This window comes from Diachasmimorpha longicaudata, chromosome 10 (assembly GCF_034640455.1).
Source record: "Diachasmimorpha longicaudata isolate KC_UGA_2023 chromosome 10, iyDiaLong2, whole genome shotgun sequence".
NCBI lineage: Eukaryota > Metazoa > Arthropoda > Insecta > Hymenoptera > Braconidae > Diachasmimorpha > Diachasmimorpha longicaudata.
The window spans coordinates 7,582,273-7,599,369 of NC_087234.1; the positions used below are offsets into that span (position 1 = coordinate 7,582,273).

A 17,097-nucleotide genomic window follows, 5' to 3' on the forward strand; every position below is an offset into this window, starting at 1 on the left:
ATGAACACAGCGGACAAGAGAGTGAATTCGTTAAATATATTCATTAGTTAGGGGGTAGAAGAATCGAAGGTATGCGGTTATTACCAGTGGTGATGACTCCACAGTCGCCACATGATGATTTTTTTAAAAGTGATATCATCGAGTTTAAAGGAATAAATTTTTACCGATAATTTTGGATATCGAAGACGTCCGCCAGGTGCACAAATATATTCGTTTATATATTCCGGGGAGAGGATAGGGATGAAGCATTCCAGTGATTTATATTTATTTGTGGAGGATTTGGGTGTAATCATTCGGTTCAGAGTCGTGCAGCAAGTCCGGGGCAAGCATGAAACAGAAAGTGTAAAGAAAGATCATGAACGGATTTGCGTATCATGCAGCATTCCCAATAAATGTGAAATCATTGTAAATTATTATCGATTAGTTGTGAAGAGCTGCAATGGAAAAATAAATATGAGAGTAATTGGCTTTAGGAGAACAAAGAGAAATTATCATCGAATATTGATACGGTCGACTTTCCGTAGCTGTGCAGATTCGGGGCTAGAGGGATGGAGAATGAGGAGTTGTAGAGTACCCCTTCTCTGTGCACTAGGGGTGTCTCTTAAAAATATTTCAGTGGAAAAAGAAACTATAGGAAATCACTTTGAAACGAATAAAAAGTTGACTAAAAGTATTTTGATTTTATTTTGATCGTCCCTATTCCCCCGAAGGCCACAATAAGGAAAGTCTCCTGTTTCAAAGCTGTAAGGTGTTATGAAAAAATAGTCAAAGCCTTAATTACAGATTGTCAGGGTAAAAATGTCATGCCAAAGACTCGATAAACCGCAAAACAATATGAATTAGCAAATATATAGCATCATACATTAAAAATCTGCACTCGTTCCTCGCTCACTTGGATATTTTGAAAGTAGCATAGGTGTGATTCTACCCTCGATTCCAGATGAATCACAACTTCCATTTGTCCAGTCAGCGTCCTGCGTGTACCCTTTAAAAGCCTGGATGCGGCAAAGCTGCAACAACTTACTCGCTAGGCGGAGATATGTGTTTAAGAAAGGAGAAATAATGTGCATTTAACCCAGCTATCGATATAAATAATGGCTTGATGAACAAATGTAAGGCGAATTGGCACATATTTCTCTTCGTAAAAACACTGTTACTTCGCGTTAAGTCTACTCTGTTGTCGTATTGATCTAGTGCGAATAAACGATGCGCCATATAAGACTGGCTGAAGCGGTTACATAAGTTTTACAAATAACGATGCACGTGGCGTGTTTCGTGCACTCTCTACGGCATATGATACTGCTTAAAGCTGTTTTTAAACGTCGTAGGAATGGGAGAATAATTTTGTACCACTAAAATTAGAGACCATTACGGTCTAATCGTTAGGGGTGTCAATGGGGAATAACAATTTTGGGTTTTTGCATGATACGGTTATTGACGTGGATGCGGATATATTTAGACGTAATTCAGAATGCCTGTGGAAAATTTGGAGAAGGCTTCTAATAAGCTTTCAACGATATTATTGGGAATTCTTGAAAAAATATAAAAAAAAAACTTTCAGAAAATTTTAGGAGTTTCGTGGAATTTCGAAACAGAATGAAAGATAGTACTCGGATCCACGTATAATTTTAGCTATAATTATGATTATAGATACAGCCGCCTGATTTTTTTGCATCTTGTGGAAGATCATTTTTTCAAGCAACATTAAGCGATATTTTTTAATAAATAACGAATGTGAAATTAAAAATTTTCATATAATGACTCATGCAAAAACCCCATTATCCCCGACTAAAATTTTATAAAGGTCTCTCCATTATTGGCAATTGTTTGGCCCAGTGAAATAACAATCACCTGTGCTGTAAACCCTTGTACCACTCACCATCATCGTATCTAAAGCGCTGAAAGCATTCATGGAGATCATTGATAGGAAAGTGGGATATAGTGCGAGGAATTTTAGCACAACGTTTAAACCAGCGGACTCTATGGTCCCCGATGAGCATATAACACCCGATTTAATGGTCCGTGGTACATGTGATATTCAAAGCAAATAACTAGGGATGGAGATGGAGCGTTAAGGATATCCGAGTGCTTCGTTCAAGGCAGTATTTTTTTTTCTGAAGATAGCCTTTTAGTTTTACCAAGAATTTATAATTTTTTGGAGGACTTTGCATTAATTTTTTTCTCCAATTAATTATTACTTGGCCTAAATTCTATTGACCGTTCGTCAACAGTGCACAGGTGTTCTACATAATCTTATAGGTTCGGCCCAGACGTCAGACACGCAAATATACAAAAAAATTCATGAAGTTGAAATCGGTTCCCTTCAATTGAATAGTGAGACCAAATTTCCAGTCTCAAATGTGCAAATAATCTTCATTAACAAAAAATTCGCAAAGAATTGCCTGAGTTATTCGGATATCCTTAAAGACTCGATTGCTTGATTTGATTAACGAAATTGATCCAAGGCGATGATATTAACGATTGATAAAAAAACCTTCCACATATTCATAATTTTTATTGTATTCAATCTATCAGAGAATATATTACATACTTCCTTGCAATGGGGGTGATGAAAATAATTATAATGTGTCCAAGGAATTCAGAGGAGTGACGTAGAAACAGTGTATGGCACAAGCACCAAAGTCCTAATAATATTCAGTAATAATCCACTTAAATAATCATGTTTATTTCACAGGGAACATATTCAGGGAAGCAGGAAGCGAGTAAAGGCTTAAAAATGATAGGCTATTCAGCAGAGATCGCAATATTCATTGTACGAGTAATATAATAATAAAAATAAAACATTACAGGAATATTTAGCTGACTCAGGATAATATATAATCGTTGAATAGAAATAGAGAATGAAATAAGAAGAAGCATTAATAAAACAAATATTTTCATGCATTTATCAAGCATTATTATTACAAATACTGGCTGACTCCTGACGATTTGAAAGAAGATTAAAAAAATCATAAAACACCCAGGCGTGCATATGCCCCCGTAATTGAAGCGCATTCGGTAATTAATATTTCGAGTGCTAGTACCAAAACGTCATTTTATTACTCAATAATTTCTCATCAATGATTAATAACATTGATTGCCGAAATAGGTCACTTGCATTATCCGAGACTTATCCCAGGTAATTTACATGTATTTTAATCAAAAGCAATAACCATTCTGTGTATTACCTATTATCGGTGAATCAACGAATGCGCGAAATTCGGCATTTGCATACCCGGAGTTACACGAAAATTGTGTTCATCTCTTTTGAACAGTACAAGTATAATATATAGGCGAGTGGATGTTGTGTATGTGTAATCAAACAATGTACATGAAGTATCCAGAGACGGTACAGTACAGAATAATAAATACTACCTGTATGCATGTATATATCGTTACATCTTAGATGTTAAATTTTTTTTTTTCATTTTTTTTATGTGTCTCTTTGCACGTGTATATGTATGTTTATTTATCTTCGTTGCACGCAAATTATATGCAACAATTTTATTGCGCAATATATATTATTTGTATAATATATATATATAAATCTAGTATTATATATTAGGCGTATTTATATCAATCAAGTGTTGTTTATCAATTTTAATTTCATTAATCTCTCAAACTCTTTCTCTCCCACTCTCACTCGGTGTTCGTATTCAGTGTGCAGTGGAGTGTTAGTGCAAGGGAAGGCACTTTCGCTGTGTTTCGGTGATTCTAGAGACCAAGGCTCAATGACATTAGTCTAGTTTCTTTCAATTCTTTTTTTTATCAACGACATTAAAACTCTGGATTAGTTATAACACACTTAGAACACAATTTAGAAAAGCCAAAAATTCTAGTTAAACAATAACACTAAGCACGAAAGACGATTAAAATATATTTTTCTTTGATCATATTTACGAACATTGCAGAGTGACTATTCTCGGGCTTGTGGTGCCTCGTAATAACGAACTAAAATTAAATATCGTCTTTAGGCCTTGGGATCTTGAATCCGAACCAGCCACCCTCTCTCTTGATGTTTATAATTTTGCTCGGCATGCTTTAACAGTGACACAGCAGCTTGACAAAATTTCATCTGGAAGTCGCTCTTGATACTTCTTAAAAATAAAAAATTATTCCGAGTCGATTAATTTTCGGGAAAATCCATTGGTAATCCCATTGTACTCGTTAATGTCCTCCATGAACTTCTGGTCAATGTCATAATTCCTTCTTTAAATCAAGGAAAATAAAAACTGTTGTGTCATTGTTAAAATATCCTTCTTGTTTAATAACTAACATTGAAATAGAACCCTAGAATACCGGTATTTGCAAGCTAGGCATAAATCCTTTAATTTCAATATCGCCCTTGTTTTTAAATTCCTCGGTATGGAACCGGCCTGATTACTGAAAAAATCCCTATTTAATCTATTACATAACCACATATAAGTAGGCATGTATTGAACATAAACTCGAGATGACTGTTTATGCGCTTAGGGCACTATTTTATACTATACTATCACAATGGACGGCCCTCGTACACTCCTTTCTAAGATGAAAAATGGTTCCCACTTTTTTTCCTCACTTTTTGTTCGTTTATTTTCGATAATAAATCTTTTTCATGTTTTTTTTTCGTCTCGTACATTAATTTTACACGAAGTGAAATAAAAAAAGGACTGCTCAGTATTTTCAGCTTCATATTGGAAGACTTCCGGTGCGCCCAGAGGCTTTGCCTCCATGCAGCGCGTAGATAACAAACTATAAAGGCTTCTTAGTTTTCTTTCAATATTTTGTTTCATCTTTATATATTTTTTTTTCTTAATTCAATTCTCGTCTGCAAGTATGCGTGAGTTTCGTTGTGCCCGAAGGAGCCATTTTTAATCTCATAGAGGATCAAAGAGCTCGGAGGATCAGGAATACGGGCGACGCCAGGGGTTTTCTCTCATTTTTTTCCTTTCTTCGCCAGCAAAGAACTCAGCTGGTCTTTCAACCTGTATATCAGGATTATTTTTCTTCGTTGACTGTGTCGACGCCCAAATTCTCACCTCCAAGTTCCTTGTTCAAGGAAAAATTACTATGAATGTAAAAAACTGGGGACTGTTGCAGGAACATTCGAGTTAAAACGAGAAACAAAATCCGAAATAGAAATTGTTCATTTATTTATTTATTTGAAAGGAGGAAAAAATGGACAAAAAATTCTGGGACAACCATGATATTTCGGAATTAAAATCTTTGCAATAATGATTCAATAAAATTCTCTGAATTATCCCCAGCTCCGAGAGCTCATAGCAATCTCCCCTCGGTATTTATATATCATAAATTTTTCGTGGCATTATTAAACGACCGTCGTTACCTAATCTAGTATAATGATACAATCACTACACAAATTTTTATGCCAACATGCAGATGTCCTGCAATTGTACATCTCTATCAATAATATATTAATATATAAATGTTTTATTCCCACTTGGTACGAGACATCGTATATACAAGTATATAGACCTCTATTACTCTCAATAAATGTATAATAAATGTACTTGAAGACATATTTTGTAAAAAAAAAGTGTTTCAAATCACTGGCAAGTGTATTTTTTTTTATTTTCCCACGAAATCTTTATTTCATCCGAATGTCTATATTTAATTTCCCTTTTATTTTGTTCAATGTCGTTCATGCACTTTCTCACATAATCCACACACTTACTTCTAGATTATGTCGTACGTTATTTTGACAAGGACCTATCGGTAATATTTACTAATAAAAATACAATACATTAGTTACTCTGCTTATTAAACGCATTGGCCGCGTTAATATTTGGTGAATGTGTATCGTGATGGCGTTCGTGCTAATTTTTTTTTGTATTAAAAAAAACACTGCGTTTATCACTGATGAAAATTATTCATCTCGTTTTATCAACAGTGGTTGACATTGTTTATCATTTTAATTTCATAATGTCGAAACACGAGGCGTATACACGACAACTCATTATCGTGACATGTAACTCTCCCAATTTGAATAGTATGAGTACGGTTTATCCGTAAATATGAGAAAATTAAACATAATTGATAACAAATAGACCTAAACGATAGATACAATAACATACATCATAAATTAAAAACAATTCAAATATAAATGACTGCGATTTGTCGCAGTATTGCGGCAAGAGTGCGCTTAGACACGTGACTAAACTTCAAGACAATTTGTTAAAAATATCGTTAAAAATCCATTAGAATTGACGTTAACGTGACATTTATCCACTACATCGTAACAATTCCTCAAGTCTCAATGAAGATAAAAAATAAACAATTCATTGGATTCCATTGAGAAGAAAAACTTGGTGCACAATTCCCCGAAAAAAAAACACGCTCCAACAAGAACAAAAAAAAATAACCACCAATATTAATGACGTTGACAAAAAACATGTCGAAGGATAAAATAGAAAACCTAAAACAGTCTTTACCACGATGCTGTGTGAAAAAATATATATAACGTATACTACTTGATTAAAATAAATTCTAGTGTTAAAAATAAGTCACACGTCGCGCGACTCGATATTATCAAAGTCGACAGGATATTAATGGGAATCGAGTCATTAAGGCACTGTTCATCGACAATGTCTGACTAGAAAATGAAACTATATTCTTGTATTTAATCAACACCACTGTGTCTGCCTCATCAGATTGAAATTAAATTTCACCAAGGCAACGCAATATTTACGTAGTTTTCATTTTCTTGTACGGCTGCATTATGACACCTGTGCTAACGGGAATGGCAACCTGTGGTTGTGCCGCTATCGTTGCAGGATTGGCAGTGGGTACCTGATGAATTCCAGGTACAGCTGTTGGTACACCTGGTACACCAGTTACACCAGTTACACCAACAGCACTCATGCCAGGTATCATGGCATAGGGATTTTGGGCGTAGGGATTAGTGGCTTGTTGGAGTGCAGCAGCAGCAGGTACACCTGGGAATGATGCCTGTACGTACGGAGAATGGAGCATCGGATGCTGACGAATTAGGGAGTAAGGATTGATGGGTGTGGCACTCGGTGGCCTTTGATAGTGATGAAGAATACTGGCTGGTAATTGTCCACTGAGTGGTCCACCAGGTATGCCAGCAAGGCCAGGTGGAAGCATCTGACGTGTCTGAGCACTGGCTGCAACAGCAGCTGCAGCCTGCGACTGATTGATAGCAAGTGCCTGCTTGTTCAGGGCAACACCAGTATAATTTAATGCTGTCAGTGGATTGATTCCATATTGCTGGCTTGTCTGCATCTTAATGGCCTTTGCGTAGTTCTTCTGGGCAACTTCCTTAGCCAGTGCTGCTGGATCCATTGCAGTAAGGCTGTGGCCCATTCCCAGAGTGTTCAGTACATTGAAGTGCGCCATATTTGCCATTGTATAGTTGGCCATTGAATTGACATTGGCCTGATGTATACTCGCATTAGCAAGTGATACGATATTGGACATTGAGAAATTTGGTACATTCGGCATTGAGGTAGTCATACCAGTCATTGTTGGTATTGATACACCAGCTGAGTGAGCCGTTAGTTGATTAACTTGAGGTGAATTTGAGTGATTCAATTCGGGAGAGTTACGAACATTTTCACCATCGTGATTTGACGTTAACTGTTTATTATCATTTGCATTTGATCCACTACCACCACCACTGGCTGCCGATGGTGGTGGTGGTGGATTATTAACACCCATAACACCATTCGATTCGGATACTTGGGCGAGGCTAGATGATGCCTGGGATTGTATTGAATTTTGAACGCTTGATATCGACTGGTTAGAGGTTTGAGGAAGGGGTGGTGTTCCAGCGTACTCACATGACACAGGCACGAACGGCTGCGGCAGCTGCATTAACTGCTGATAGGTCGTTGCACCAGTTGCCTGGTACACTGGCATACCAGATTTGTCACCAGCTGGACGTTTGTACGGTACCATACCCGGAAAGGCCTGAAATCACGAGAAAATACAATCGTCAATTATTCCACATTTTTTTTTAACCGCTAAATTAAATAAAAATCATAACATTGCTCGAGCCACGTCGAGATTTCTCTCAACGATTCGCTCGTTTCGGTTGCCCTCGTGGGATTTAGTGTATGGCTCCCAACGACTGGATCACTGCTGCCTCTAATTTTTTTTGCTTCGTTTTGTCAACGATTTTTCTGGGTTGGAACGATTGAATGCCAAAAAAAATGAAAAATAAATCGTGATTTGGATAGAATTCGTAGCGCGGATCATAGAATGCTCTCTAATGATTATTTTTTTTTTGGTGCTACACTTACAAAATTGTCGTAGTAGAAAGACCCGAATGACTTTGATTCCATCTGCAACAAAGACAGGATAGGTTTCAACTATTTTCGAGGGTGTGGCATTAAGCTGTTTTTTTTTGTGATGTTATTTTATTTTTGGCTTTCTTTTTTCATTCTCTGGAGCCAAGGAGTGAGAGATCGGATTGGGTATATAATGGGCGAACATGGTAAATATTAGTTATTTACAAGTTGTGCCGATGACGCAGCTTGAGGACGACGTTGCCCATTCGACGAGAGTGACAATTGCTGGACTAAACAAACTGTAAAATTGACTCTATCACGTGGTGATAACACAATCAACAAACAGACATATGTCGATCTGAATAATGTCGGTAAAATGACGCGTTTTGTACTACAGTTGATTCCTGCATAGAGAGCGAGATGTCATTCGAACAAATTTTAATTTCATTCATTAAGCACGATGAGGAGATATTCAAGAGCCGAACGTTATTTTGACATAAATAATACGTTTAATAAAAATTGTGTTATTGATGATTGTCAATCACGAGCGCGAGAAAAATGTGGACAAATGTTACGACTGACATCACGAGTGGAAAAAATAAGCTAATGCCTTCTTTTAAAATTAAAAAAAAAATTAAACGCAAGAGATGTGAAGAGTGGAAGAAAGTAAAACGATCGTGGTAAAGCAGCGAACGTTTATTTTTTCTGTCAAAAATGAATGTAAATCTGCAGAAGCAACATAAAATGTTTATTCGAAAAAATTTAGTCGTAAGCTGCGAACGTAGTGCGAAAGCTCAAGCCCGATTGCCACGTGATTGATTATCTCATGTTTCTCAACTTCATTCGTCCAAACTCGAGAGATTTCGGCGATGAAAGCTCGTGTGGTTTAAAATATGTTTGTTGTCAAGTGGATAATTTATATTGCAAGTGTAGGAAGCAGTCTATCGTGCTCGTCGGTTAAACTCGACGTGACTCTACATTGAATAACGATTGACAAGTGATAAGCATAGGATTTAGCACAAACTTGGGGGATAGACGAGTTGATATTACAAAAGCAATTTCTTCGCTTAGAAGGGAATTTTTTAAGTAAAAATTCTCAAAAGGTGTACTGGAATTTTCTGGCAAAAATATGGACAGTATTGCAAAATAACCGAGTGACTTATTTTATTTTCTCAACTCAAGAATTATTATTTTTTTTCGTGATACTGTATTCATTTCTCCTCTCAGAGAAGAGAATCATAACTTTGACAAGTTAAAAATAATATTTTTAATTCTCGAAGTTTCTTTTTCTCCGTGCATTTACATATATATTATGAATTCATCAATATATGCAGACGTTTCATCGAAGCTGTTCAATGAACAACACCTCGAGGCACTTTGTATTCATGTAATCGTCGAGGGGATGACGTCCATTGTACCATCACCTCGGTGGGGAGGGAGAAGGGCTTAAAAAGCACAACATGCATCATCGGCGCAAGCTTGAAATTTACAAACGAAACACAATTCGCTCGCTCGATTAATTTCGTTCAGTTTTGAGGAGTGAATTGTAAACTTTGACTAAATCATTATTTTTGGAATTAAAAATTTTTTCTAGTGTAACTTCAAAGTGCTGGAGACTTCCCAGAAGGTCTCCTCTCCCTTGGTTTTAGAGAGCGAATCGATAAAGTAAATCGAGGAGGCTTTTGGGATGTGGCACTTGAAATAAAATATAGATTGATCTTCGGTGATCTATAAATACAATACGAGGCGTAAGCTCCGAAGTACAAGACCAAAAGAAATTAATAAATGAGAGAAGGAAGAGAAATAAATCGTCCGGAATCGCAAGTTTCTCCAATCATTTTATCATAACGGAGAGTAAGCTAAATTAATCAATCTGTTGCACCCCAGGAAACTCTTGACGGATGGTTAAGCGTTTCCTGGTGATGAACTAGTTCTTTTACAGACTCTGACGTCTCGAGGTTGGACAAATTGGTGACAATGGGGCAATTGTTTTTCATATATTAGAGGAGCTAGAGCTCTAAGCGCGCTCGGCAGTGTATTTACAATCGTAATTAACTATTAATGTAAAACTTAAAAGTAGAAACTATCTGTGGTTGTGAGCAATTGTTCATTTTCATAATATTTCCAGAGTGAAGCAATGGTCGTTCTGTCGAGATGACAGGGGAAGTTATTTTGAAATTATCCGCGGAATTTGAATTAGCAATTCTTGAGATGTGACTAATGTAGTTACCAACTATTTGAGGGAAAAATTATGGCATTGTTTTTCTCAGATGAGAAATGAATTAGTGAAAAAATGAATAATTGCTCTCATCCATCTACAGAAAGGAAGGTGTACACCATGCAAAAGCCGTGGTACCATTAGCAGGTCATCATTGGTGTCGCGCATCCGCTTCTTTCCGAGCTCGATGCTCGCCATACTGGCATTCTGAAGTCCTCTAGAGACAGCCGATGTAGGCACACCTGACACTCCACCAGCCATAGCGCCCAATCCCGTGACACTCGTCGACAACGTTCCCGTCTGCATATTGCCGTTCCGACATATCCCCATTTATCCATTCAGTATATTTTTACAGTAATATGATTGTTTGCACCGGCCGATCCATTTATCGAATGATATCGTATTTTTTATTTGGCGGGTGGTGATTGGTCAGTCGTGCATTCGGGACAGTTTATTTATCGTCGGCGGTATTTTTTTTTGTATATAAATTTGTTCGCAGGCGTTAATTGGCAGGTAGCGAAGCGGCACGAAGATTTGTATTCAGCAAGCATGAAGCATCGGTCAGCAAGAGGGCAAGATAAAAATCAAAAAAAGAAAAAAAAAGATAAGTTGAGGCTTCGTTTAGGCAGAAATATAGTTTGAAATTACAAATAATCCATTAAATACAGATAGTCTAACGCAGTTTTGCGAATAAATCAATAGTATACGATAATTATCAGGTGGTGATTAATTTTATCGACATCTCCATGATCGTCAACCCCGAAATTCTGCAAATAATCAGTATTTATCACACCCCGAAATGTGGGCTGTACGAAAAAGTAAATTTAAAAAATATGTAATGACATGAAAAATTATAGATATTGCACAGAGAATAGATAAGAAATGTATTGAGTAGAGACGAGGCTCCCATTCGTCTACTGGCGCTGGCATTTCTGGCACTGGCAACTCCTGTAAATTATACTCTGGCATTTCTGGCATAAATTAATGTTTAGCGAGTGGTGTGTGTCGAGTTATAGTCTTCCTTGTTAGCTATTAATCACGGGTCCTGGGATAGCTGTTGCTCGTACCCCTTGCTTCAAATTGCAGTAGGCCCAAAATACAAAAATTATAAAAATTATTATGCATTAAGCCTAGAGTTTACCGCTTCTCCCACAAGCACCTGGAATTAATTGAGATTATTCTTTACGATTACATTCGCGTCTCGTTGTTCAGAAAATATCTCGTACTTTTGTCTGTTTTTTTTTAATGTCTCAATGCGTCTCCTTGTTCGCTGTCGTTGCTGGTGTTTGGCGTGGGCTGAATGTGCGATTTTCGTAATCTTGTGAATGAAAACACGTGAGACTAATGTGTACGTGCAGGTGTCAGGGGGATCAGTATCAGAAAGACAGTGTAATGATTGTGTACAGGGCATTACTGTGTGGTACACTTGACAAACATCCAATTAAATGGCGCTATAATATCTAAGGGTGCATTTTGTCAAATTTTAAGTGAAATTCAGTGATAGATTGAGCACAGAGAAAATCGGATAATTCGTTACGAGTGCGAGAAAATGTTGTGTAAAGTTGGTACAGGCCAAAAAAAAATTTTTTTCGCACTCGTAATGCCCTAGAGTCTTTTTCTCTGAGCGCATAATCAATGTTTACTACATAAAATGCATATAAATTGAGTAATGCACCCTTCTGATGTTAAAGACCATTGTAGAGAATGAGACTTCCCTGCTAACAAGCTGGTACTGCCGGTATTGGTGCCCGTGAATACTCTTCGTGTCCGGACGTTGTGGCGTGGTCATCCGTGCGCTGATGTTTGCTGAAAATTCCTCCTCTTTTTTTCATTTTTTTTTTCTCTATCTCGAGGTACCCCCGATGATCGATTATTCAAGTTGACTCGTGAGAGAACGAGAGAAAAATATACAGAAATTGTAAAACAAAAAAATATAAAAAATACTGAATGGAAATTTTTGAAAAATACAACGGACAATGAGACTTTATCATTGAGAAATGTTAATCAAAAATTGCTCTTCAGATTCTGAAATAATATAAAATTCTTTTCTCTTGTTAAAAAGAACAAAATAGTTCCGAATAACGAATTTGAAATAGTCTCCCCCCAGATGGATCTTGTTAATTCCTGGTGGTGATTGCCACGTCGAGTAATGGGAAAAAAATGAAAGATGATTGAAGGATAAAGTAACGAAAAATTGAAGAAAAAAATCGTCGGGTTTCAATTTTTAATGAATAATCAGAGTAAATCCTTCAATTTCGATTGATATATGACGTTTCTATTCTTCTGATATCCAACGTATCTCTCTTTGATCCATTCGTGTTCAATCATTCATTTCATATATTTTTGTAATTTGCCTCGTTAGCTCGAGTGATATATCCTGAGTTCTAGTTGGTGAGGAGTGTAGAGGCGCTTTTTAATTTTTTTTGTGTTGGGGGGCAGCAAACAGCAGCGGGGTTGATAGCCGGGAATTATCGTGCAGCACAGCTTGTCAGCAAGGTTGTGTTTTTCACTTTAATCATTCATGAATAAGGGGTACGTACTTTAACTACTATTTATTTACAAGTTTACGTTGTTGCATCATTATCACTCCATTCCGGGGTTAATATTCTACTGAACAAGACGAAAGCCATTAACGAGTGAACATCTCAGGTGACTATTTTCCAAGTAAATCGAGTGATAAAGATGCGACTGGATTTACAGCGAAGGTAGTAAAACTGCATCATTTATGGTCTAATCAAAATAGTCAAGGTGATGAATATATTCGTAATATTTGGTGTATTTGCAACTAGTTTATTTGCACCTCGATAGCTGCGATAGGCTGCTAGAAAGAGAGAAAATAGAAAACAGTGGTGTTCTTGTGATGATTTTAAAAAAATGGTAATATGGGTAATTCAACTGCTACTAGGACTACACACTACTTCCATGGCTTACATCAAACAGGATTGATAGATGGACGAACACAAAAGCAACAAACTGGGTGGGGCACTGGGAGGTGAGGATCTCCATTGTGGAGGGATGTTTTTTTTTCAGAAATTTTTTCGCTGAGTTAATCCATTTTTAATTGGCGATTTTTTAGTGCAATTTTTTTTGAGGCGAAATATCACGGGAATTTGTATCACGTTATGGCGTATGAAAAAAACCAATAACGTTGAACGTTTACTAGACAGTTCTAGTAGATTATCGATGGGGATGTTCAATAAAAAATTTTGAACGGAAAGAATTCCTTGAATTTTCAGTGAAATGTCAAAGATTTTATCTTTTTCCCATAAATAAAATTCAATGGCACTACGAAGAATGGCAAATTTCATTATTCCTAAAATTTTAATTATTTATCACTGTTTTATTTGAAATCCTCACGTCCCAGTGGAGTTTCTGACCGCTGCGTAGGCTTCAACCAATTCACACTAGATATTTTCATCATAATAGGTCTCTCATTGAATCGCAATATCAATAATTATAATGACGACAGGAGGAATTGCACAATATGACAGATATCGATTGGTGGATTGACGATAGGCGACGCAGCGACCGAAGCTTGAACACGAAACCCAACAAACCGAGAATAGAATGAAAACATGGGAAATAAAACGAAGGGGGACAGGATGAGGGAAAATATTGAAATCGTAGAGATAAAAAAATATCAAGGATTAAATTGGCCTTGCAAATATTCCCCTCTTTTACCCCTGGTACAGGCAATTTCGCGTAATATAAATTGAACAGACTATTTTCAGGTAAATGAGAAAATTTGATCAGTCGATGCTTTTGCAAGTGACTCATTTTTTTTTGCATCAAAGAGGTAAAATCAAAGTCGAGGCCTTCTGCAGTATACTTCAAGAATTACGAGGCCCTCCGTGGGAGAGCCCCATGTTCGCTCGGAATTTTTTGGCAGTGGAGAGCAACCAGGTGGAATGGAAGACGGCGAGAAACTCCGGAGCTTTGAAACTTTTCGAGCCCCAAAAACTCCTCTTCCTCACTTCTCCTGCCCAAGTATTCAGCGAACATGTTGGAAATAAGAAGTAATCATTCTATTCTTTAATTAAAAACAATTCGGAAGTGAGTCGAATTTCGGAGTTTTGCTAATTGCGCATTTGCTCGAGAATCATTGATCCTACGATAAAATATGCTGAAACCGTTTTTGCGGATAATTAAATTTTCAACAAAAAATATATAGCGATACTTTTCCGTAAAACCTTTGGTTATCGAGATAAATTCATATTCAACGCGAAGAAATCAACCGTTATGAGGTTTTTGATCGAAAATTTGTCCCGTGATATTCGAATAAAAATTAAAAGGATTTGTGGATTGCAACAAAAGTAGGGGAATTTGAAAGAAAGACGAGAGAGAGAGAGAGAGTAGAAAACAGAGACAGAGACAGAAAGAATGCATTACCGCAATGCTAGCCCGAGATTGTGCGGCCTTAATGTGGGCTTGTAGGTGCAGAGGGGGGTGGAAATAGCGGCAGGGGTCCCGATTGCATCGGCCCTTGACAGCGTCCATGCAGACCGTCACAGAACCGTCCTCGTTCGCCTGCACCGTCTCGAGGGGGTGCGCAAACCGGCACTCCGTCTCACCGCGTTTGCACGCCCCACGTTGAAACTCGCGACATACCTACAGCAAGAGCGAACACGCATGGCATAGCACTCTATCTATGGGGGATTATATATTTTTTTTCACTGTGGGGGCCAAAAGTTAGGGTGGGTGAAGACATGTTGAGGAAGAACAGGTGTGATTTTTACAGAAAATAATACTTGGAGAGCCTAAGAAGATTGAAATTCAGAAATGATTTTTCCACCGAAATAGCCGAACCATTTCGGACGAAATTAATTACTTCAAATTGATTTTGCACGAAATGTTGATTGAGGAGAATCATTTACAATTTTCAATCTGATGAACAGCCGAGAAAAAATCAACTTGTTTGGGATTTTTCATGTCTCAAGGGAAGGATCTGAATTATTTCCTCAAAATTAAACTCTAAGAATATTATTAATGAACAATAATTATTCAACATATTTCCCCATTCCTCATAAAAATAAATACCGGCATTGTTCTAAAGTTGCAGTCGCGAAATTCACCCCTGAAATTCCCTTCCAAAAAAATCCCGGATGTAGCCCCCCCCCCTGAATAAAGAATTTCGCAAACAAGTAAACAAATTCCGGTTGAACCTCTCAACTCTCCCATCTAATTTATAAATCTAGGGGCATAACAATACCAGTAATAACATTAATCAAGTGGTTTTACTCATTAATGAAGGTAATTCTTAACGTTTAACATCATTCGGTGATAGGACAGGTGTAAAACAATTACTTCACTCGGTGAAATGAATACAAAAAAAAAGAACTGTGCATATTGCTTAAACATTGATAAATTCGATAAATGTTCCCTGACTCCCAAGGCAACCATAATGCACACAACAGCGGAGATATCAAATCACCCAGGACGAGTGATATTGATTCAGTAGCAGTAACGGTAAAGCAATATCCACAGTTAGGAAACTTGATGGCTACGCTATAGGCGAGCATTTCAGCAGTAACCAGGCTCATGTACCGATGGGTCCACTGTACTTGCGCACGTAGAAAATAGGGTGGGAGGCGAACACTGTTTTGGCTGTATTGTGTTGTAACAATATTACAGAGCGATGTACACTGGAGAGGGGCCGAGGGGGGGAATGGAGCATTTAGGAGCGAGTATGAGATTAATAGAACATGAGATAGACTTGAAAGGTTCTTGTTGCTGAGGCTTCATCGTAGATGAAAGGATGGTGAGGGGCAAGAGGCGAGAGGAGGGAAAGAGGTGGAGGGAATTGTAGCGATTGATCTTTTGACTTTGGCTTGAGCACGCTCTGATGATCGTATCACTACGACTCTGTACAATAGATGATACGATGGAAAATTCACTTCCTGATTCCTGGTCGTTGGCTCCTTTGTCTGTTCTCAATCCACTGAGGTTGAGAATTTTCCATGAAAATTTATCCCCATTGATTCGTCTTTTAATGACATTTGCGAGAGATAAAATTAATGCGGTTCCAACGACCAATCATTTTTGTTTTATATCTGTGATTATGGTGATGTTATTTTAACAGCTATTTACGATCAGCCACTACATCAACTAGATCCTAGGGCGACTGAGTCATCGTATTCTACGTTGTGTTATCAGGTTAATTGGTTGCTACGGTTAATTACAATATTTGGTAGTGGGTGAATGCATTGTTAGGGAGTCAGAGTACATAAGCAACGGAGAGGGCGTGTTGTGCGATTTAGTTTTTCCATCTTAATTGTTTTCTTCATTGATAAATCGGGAATTGAGACGATTCGGGAGTTGCTGTGATTCGTTGAGTTGGAGCTCATTTCAGAATTTTGAGAGACTTAAGTTGCGTCTGGAAATTAGATTAAAATTACGTGACAGTTTGCTAATTCAGAAGTGAGAATAAAAAGCCGATAAAAATACGGAGGGACCAGTTAGAAGCACAGAACGTTCTGTAAAAATTACCTAACTGTTGCCTATTATTTTAGGGAGCATTTCGTGCCTTTTACGGGACCTTCTGTCATTTTTATCGACCTTTATTCTCGCCTGCGAATTACACAACTTCCATCTAATAAATTACGATCCCATCGCTCAAAATTTCCT

At 37.4% G+C, this 17,097-nt stretch overlaps 1 protein-coding gene across 18 annotated transcripts in view; it reads right to left on the reverse strand.

The window, feature by feature from the left end:
• Window positions 1–17,097, reverse strand: part of Mbl (muscleblind) — a 147,189-nt gene that overhangs the window by 13,617 nt on the left and 116,475 nt on the right. For 5 of the 18 annotated variants that reach the window (XR_010299749.1, XR_010299751.1, XM_064129365.1 and 2 more), the window contains 4 exons: window positions 14,863–15,081; window positions 10,612–10,773; window positions 8,268–8,309; window positions 7,806–7,935 (listed from right to left, as the gene is read on the reverse strand). Coding sequence is in view for 15 of the 18 variants with exons in the window: in XM_064129365.1 (XP_063985435.1) it covers window positions 7,806–7,935; window positions 8,268–8,309; window positions 10,612–10,773; window positions 14,863–15,081 (553 nt within the window). In the remaining 3 variants the exon portion in view is untranslated. Of the gene's footprint in view, window positions 1–2,495; window positions 7,936–8,267; window positions 8,310–10,611; window positions 10,774–14,862; window positions 15,082–17,097 lie in introns of those variants that run through there. The other 13 variants (XM_064129354.1, XM_064129353.1, XM_064129351.1 and 10 more) reach the window with 8 other exon arrangements.